Source organism: Alexandromys fortis, unplaced genomic scaffold (genome assembly GCF_014885135.2).
Source record: "Alexandromys fortis isolate MF-2015 unplaced genomic scaffold, M_Fortis_MF-2015_v1.1 scaffold_131, whole genome shotgun sequence".
Taxonomy (NCBI): Eukaryota; Metazoa; Chordata; class Mammalia; order Rodentia; family Cricetidae; genus Alexandromys; species Alexandromys fortis.
The window spans coordinates 95,443-102,510 of NW_026068023.1; the positions used below are offsets into that span (position 1 = coordinate 95,443).

At 32.8% G+C, this 7,068-nt stretch overlaps 1 protein-coding gene and 1 long non-coding RNA gene across 5 annotated transcripts in view; both read right to left on the reverse strand.

The window, feature by feature from the left end:
- LOC126514497 (uncharacterized) overlaps nucleotides 1-7,068 on the reverse strand; it is an 85,515-nt gene that overhangs the window by 58,416 nt on the left and 20,031 nt on the right. The gene's annotated exons all lie outside the window — the stretch shown is intronic.
- The window catches only part of Dzip3 (DAZ interacting zinc finger protein 3), a 76,102-nt gene that overhangs the window by 56,568 nt on the left and 12,466 nt on the right, over nucleotides 1-7,068 (reverse strand). For all 4 annotated transcript variants that reach the window (XM_050163437.1, XM_050163434.1, XM_050163435.1 and 1 more), the window contains exons 2-4: nucleotides 6,287-6,388; nucleotides 2,672-2,744; nucleotides 12-167 (exon numbers count right to left, since the gene is read on the reverse strand). In XM_050163437.1, coding sequence (XP_050019394.1) covers nucleotides 12-167; nucleotides 2,672-2,744; nucleotides 6,287-6,318 — 261 coding nt within the window. In that variant the 5' untranslated portion in view covers nucleotides 6,319-6,388. The remainder of the gene's footprint in view (nucleotides 1-11; nucleotides 168-2,671; nucleotides 2,745-6,286; nucleotides 6,389-7,068) is intronic.

Below are 7,068 nucleotides of genomic sequence, written 5' to 3' on the forward strand. Positions count from 1 at the left end.
AATGATGTTACCTGCAGAGTCTGGAAGGAGAAGTCTTCTTGTATGAACTTTTCAACATTAGGGACCAAACCTTTGGGTAGAGCACTGATTGCATTTAATAGCTTCTGTATTTCTAATAATGGGTTAAGAGGGTCAAGATCTGTATGTATATCCTTTTTCTCTTTGTCCTACAAGACATTTAATTTATTAAAATACACATAATACAGTTTCACTTATTTTAGTGACAAAAATCACCAAAGCATTAAAAAGGGGGCAAAGTTCTTTCACATATAGAGGTGAAGTGTCAAACCATAAAATGTAAGAATATAGAGGTGAAGTGTCAGAACCATAAAATGTAAGAATAAGACCATTTCTGCTTCCCCAAGACTTATATTATACAGATTGTTCTAAGTAGGAAAACCATTGTTTATTAAATGATATGATGATCTTTCAGCTTCTTTCTAGACCATGGATTAAATGGCTTAAGTTTCAAAATTATATGAAAAACAAAGAGAAAGACTTTTTCAACTTAGTCAGAACTGATCAATTATTAATAATTTTATTTACAGACTTAATATAGTCATCATTAATAGTTAACTAATAAGTAAACAGCCAAACCCTGATAGATATTTACTAACAATAGTTGTGAAGAACCAGTGGAGAAAAGAGACAGACAAAGAGACAGAGCTAACAGATGGCAGTTCTTCACAAGGGAAACTTCGAGAATATGGTGTCATGGTTAGTTTCTAAAAATCAGAACAAAAAGCTTATTACAGACCTAGAAAGAGCTTAGTTACTAAAAATGCCCAAGTATGAGATACTTAATTCTTGGATTCTTAGCAAAACAAGAATTAGACAGAAAAGCAATTAAGAATAAATGAAGCCCACTGTGACACTGTCTTTACTCTCTCTTGTAGGGCTGAGTCTCACAATTATTATTCCATTCTTAACCATTATGAAGAACTGATACACCTTATATTTTACAGTACTTCATGAATGACAATTACATCCAATGTCTTTTAAAAATAAGGTTAGAAACTGCCAAATATTTTTTATAGAATCTTTTACTTGAAATTTTCAAAAGTTTTTTTTTAAAAGCCCACAAAAGAGCTTTAAAAACCTTACAAGGAATAATTATCACCTGTGGTACAATTATGTCAAATTAAAGATCAAATCTATCAGCAGAAGTTACTAAGGATTCTGATACGGTTAACACATTTATACATAGACCTGATTATGACATTAATAAATACTTCTTAAGAAAATGTCATGGATGTTATATATTTATGTTAATTTTAACATTTTAAACTTTGTTGTCAAAATATTTTATGCCTGATTATTTTAAGAAAGTTTATTTAACATATAATCCAAATTGAGGTTGTAGTGCATGGTGTTTTGAATGAGAATGGTTCCCAAGGTTCATGTATTTGAATATTCCAGTTTGTCGAACTGTTTGGGAAAAATTAAGAGGTGTAGCCTTGTTGGAAGCGATGTGCCACTCTCTGCTACCTGGTTCTGACACAAAATGTAAACTCTCTAATTCTAGCAGCTGCCATTCTTCCTGCCATAATGGTCATGGACACACCTAGGAAACTCTGGCCCTTATTAAATGCTTTCTTTTTTATGTTGCCTATGTTACAATGTCTTATCACAAAAATAAGAAAGACACAGTGTCTAACTTTTCTTAATTTTATAGTCCTAATTTTTATTTAGAAATGCTTTTTCTGGATCTAATAACCCTGGTTCCTACCTTTACTCAACTGTATAACCTATGTATACTGGAACATATTATAACTATTCTGAAATATTTTCTATTGATAAACTCATGCTATAATGGGTATTTTCCTAATATGTTACTATAAAACCTTCCAAAGAAATGCTAGACGTAAAACCAAAAAGATTAAATAAATAAATAAATAAATAAATTTTTTTAAGAAAGCATGCTTTCCCTTTATGTATGTATGGGCACTGTGTGTGTCTGATGTACACAAAGGAAAGAATTGAGCATGAGATCTTCTAGAACTGAAGTTACAGACAGTTGTGGATTTCCACATGGGTCCTGAAACTGGATCTATACCCTTGCAAGAACATCAAGTGTTCATAACCATTAGGCCATCTCTCCAGTCTTTCATGTCAATAAAAGTTTTAAATTAATATATAACTCAGGCTAATTATCATCCACTTACAAGTTCTAACATTAAAGATAATAAAATGAAGAGAATTGGTTTCAGAAATAAGCCAATAAAACTTTTTGATAAAATTCTGGATGTGTCTTTTCCTTCACACACACACACACACACACACACACACACACACACACACACACACAGCTTGATTTTGTTTGAATTCTCCTTCTCATAGATAAATGAGGTTAGGAGGTTATAAAGTCCTTGCCTAGTATAGTTTCATCCATAGTATTACAAAGAAAAAAACATTAACAAATGAATCACGATTGTTCAGATGTTTCTGGATAAATTCAATTTTCAATGGATTTACACTGCTCATGAGGATTAGAATATCCTTCACATACAGCAGCAATCATCCAAGAATGACTTAAGAATGAACAATTGACTTTTTCAGAAAATGACTTACTAAAAATTTTATAACTAGACTTTTAATTGTATCTTCACGTACAATGCAATCAACTCATTAATAATTTATTAGGTGTTAATTAAAGATAATTTTCTCTTACCAGTTGACTGTCTGGTTTCTCTACATTATTTTCAGTTTCTTCCTTGGTTTGCTCCTCCACATCAGGATTTTCACTTTAAATTTAAAAAAAAAAGTGAGTTAAGAACATCTCTCAAAGATCATAAATTATAGCAGTAAAGAATCAAAGCGTAGTATCATCTCAAAGTTTAAAGTATCACAAATGTCTATCAAAGACTGAGGTGGGAATAGGTACCACATCTCTTTGGAGGCTCAAGTTAAAGAAATGCTATGGTAGAGAAACCAGTAAAGTTGTATAATCAACTCCTTACATTTATCAAATGCACAACAGTCAAAAATATGGGAGAAAACCTTATTAACAGAGCTGGGAGATAGCTCAATGGGTAATATGCTTGCGCTGCAAGATTAAGGACCTAAATTTAGATTCCTAGTAATTAAGTTACACGTCAGGCATCACAGTACACTCCTATAACCAATGTAGCTGCGGTAGGTGATGGGGTACCACCCCCTGGTCAGTCAGAAGGGTAGAAAGAGAAACTGCAGATTCAGTGAGAGATGCTGCCTCCAAACAGGGAGGACAATGATAGAGGAAAACATCTAACACTGATCTCTGTCTTCACATACTTCAGCAAGGCGGAGTGTATAGATACACCACACACACACTGATACACCATCCACAAAGTTATAGCATTATTTCGAGGTGAAAAAAGTCTTTAAAAAAGATGACTTTGGTTTTGTGTGAGGGTATGTATGCAAATAAGAAAGGTTAGGAAATAAAATCTGTATTCATGAAAAAAAAAGAAAGGTTAGGAAAATATGTGTGTATATATATATATGCACATATGTGTATCTATATACATAATAGAAAGAAACACATGCATGTATAGATACATGTATCTATGCATACACATACAAAACACAATAAAAACACCTATTTTGTTGGGGTGTTAGTATACTTTTTAAGTTTTAAAAAATACATTTATTTTCCAAGCTCCTCCTCACCTCCCTACCCATCCACAATTACATTCTTTTTCTCTCTCAAAAACAAAACAAAAATCAAAACAAACAAACAAACAAAAAGCAGTAAGACAAAAATATAAAAACTATACAAAAACAAAAAAAGGGAATTGGTTTAGTGTCAACCAATTGCTCCTGGTCATGTGACCTGCCTTGGAAAATACAAATACATTTTGAAACCAAGTCTAGGCTGGCTTAGGACCTCTAAACCTCCTGCCTAACCGTAAAACACTGAAATAACAATAATATAATAAATTATATGCCATAATGAGAAAATTTTTTAAAATCTCATATACATAATTTTATTGTTGGTTAAAAACTGAATTTCAAATTGTCCAGTTTTTCTAAATACATTGAGAAAGCATATCATATTTAGAAATTATGAGTTGTTCTGGTATCAAGATATAATCTGACAGCTTTTACTTTTAATATTTACTCCAATATTAACATATGCAGTATTATATAATCATCTAAAAGATGTATAAAATTGTTTTGTAGCATCATATAGAAATTATAATATAGGATCATATATAAATTCTGTGCTCTTAATAATTATATAGTGGCACATAAAATATTGAGGCGACAATGATTTATATACAATTATACTTTATAAAATATGATTTTATATTTATGTGTACATCTGACAATAATTTATCATTTATTATGTATAAGCTGATTTCATCAGGGGAAACTGAGAAAAACTATGAAACAATTCTAAAATATGGCTCTCAGGGCACTCATCATGTCTAAGATAAGTCTACTAACTCTCTTCTCTAATCTCATACTATCCTACCAACCTCTTATCTAGGAATGAATGCAGCAGTATTCCAAAATCTTTCAAGGTTTGAGGAAATGCAATATGTTCTCCAGTAAATACATGATAACCCCATTTCATGATCACTCACTCTTTAATAGTTACTACTCCCAGATGCATATTAAAATCGGTCATGACAATTTGGAAATATCCAGATGCCCAAACCTGTCTTGGGCTAGTCTTATATCAACTTCACAGACACACAAGAATTATCTGAAAAGAGGGAACCTTAACTGAGAAAATGCCTCCATAAGATCTTGCTGTAAGGCATCTTATTAATTAGTTATTGATGGAGGAGGGCCCAGACTACTGTGGGTGGTTCCATCCCTGGGATGGTGGTACTAGATTCTATAAGAAAGCAGGATGAGCAAGTCAGAGGAAGAAAGCCAGTAAGCAGCACTCCTTCATAGCTTCTATATCAGGTCCTACCTTCAGAATCCTTCCCTGTTTGAGTTACTGGGCTGACTTGCTCAGTGAGACACAGTGCTGTGAAGTATAAGCTGAATAAATGCTTTCCTCCCAAACTTGCTTTTTGCTCATGGTGTTTTTTTGCACAATAGAAACCCTAAGACACTGGCTTAAGAGCTTCTGATACAAGTATTAGTTGCTATATTTTCTCCAGCTTCCAGAGTAAAATTAAGTACATAATCCCAACTAGTTCTCATCTCCTCCTTTACACAACACAAAAACCCCTATATAGAAAAGTACAAATCTTCCAGGAAAAGTACTTAGCATGTAAGTTCTTAAGTGCATTCATTTTTCTGGTTTTGTATGTGTTTGTGGTACTAGGATTGAACTCGTAATTGAGAATCAGCTGGGCAAGTGCTCCACTACTGAACTACATCATCATCTTTCAGGGCCAAGCTAAATAAATTTCCCAGTCTTACTTCAAACTTGACAACCTATTACCTTAGATTCCTAATAGCTACAATTAGAGGCATATATAACCAACTTAGGTTCTTAAGCACATTTTTTGCTCTTTCAAATGATCATCTATTCTCTCCAGCTTCTACAGTCATCAAATGTTTCTCATCTTCTAATAATCAGTTCTATGTCTATTTGGTAAAAACTCAATGGCCAATTATTATTTTTTCCCACAATATCTGTGATATTATACTCATATACTTTGCCTAGGGATATACATTTTATATATGTTCTGACTACATCAGAAGCTCTACTTACAAAGTCCTTTTCTTGGGTCTTGATCTTCAAGTACCAAGGAATCAATAAAACATAAAACAAAACCCACTAAAATCAAAGACAATTTATACTTAGTCAATTGAAGTGCCTGTTAAAACATTATTTTTGTTAAAAACAAACAAACAAACAAATGCCCCAAGTGGGGGACTGGAGAGATGGACTGATGGTTAAAAATGGTTAACATGAATTGGTTGCTCATCTAAAGAACCGAATTTTGATCCCCAACACCCACATTGTGGTTCATATCTATTAACTCCAGTCCCAGTGGATCGATGCCCTCTTCTGGCTTCTTCTTATACTGTGCATGAGCACACATACACAGAGCCATACAAATACATGTAAGCAAAACACCTAAAATTTTTTTTAAGTGATGACTATGTACCTTGAAAAGAAATGCCCCCAAGTATGGAACACTGTTTGATATTTGTTCTTTAAAAGTGGGTTTCACTCAAGTCTACAATTCACACCTATCAAAAGTGTTAAATTGCCTTGAAGCTTAGTGACATTTAATTCAGAATAGTTTCCGAAGTTTATGGAAAAAAGTCTTATGTTGTAATACCTTTGGAATACAATAGCTGCAGTTGGTTGTGTCAACCCATTCCTTACCTCACAAAAAATTCTTCTGTTAGGGAATCCATGTTACAAAATGATCCTTTACAAAACTTATTCCAATGCTTGCAAGCAGACTTTTACTATGGCCATTTAACTCTGTAAGAAAAATAATATTTTTAAAAAAAGGATAGATACAAAATGTTTCTTTTTTGTACAGACAAGTACATGGTTATTTTTTAAATTTCTTGATGTTGCCATAAAAGAATAATAGCTTCAGCATTCAAATATAGTTGCCATCTAGAATTTACACTTTTCTGGGCACAGGAATATTTTATCAGTCTACAATCATATTGCAATAGTTTCTTTCTTGTAGTACTAAATGCTGTGTCAAAATTACCTTTCACAGTATTTCAGTCCCTGATATTATACAATAGGTGGCTCATTGTGTTTTATTTGCTGTTCTGTGAGTTGTGCTTAGAACCTTGTGTGCACTGGACAAGCACTAAGCCAGCTAGATCCCTGACCCTATTTGATATCTGTTTTATTTCTATTGGTTCTTTGAGAATTTTTTATAGCACACTTTGATCATATTCATGTGCAAAATATTCCCAGATCATTCTTATTTTTCTACACATTCAACTTTGAGTGTTTTTTCAAAATCTCATTAAGACCAGCTTGTATTGCTCAAATAATCATGGATGCGGAACAAGATCACTCTAAACTGCCCAAGCTAGCTTCAACTCCCCACATAGTATAAGCAGTACTTGAATTATAATGCTCCTTTTTATTAGAGTTTTCTTTCCATTTGATTAGGGTTTTCTTTTTTCTTTTTTTTT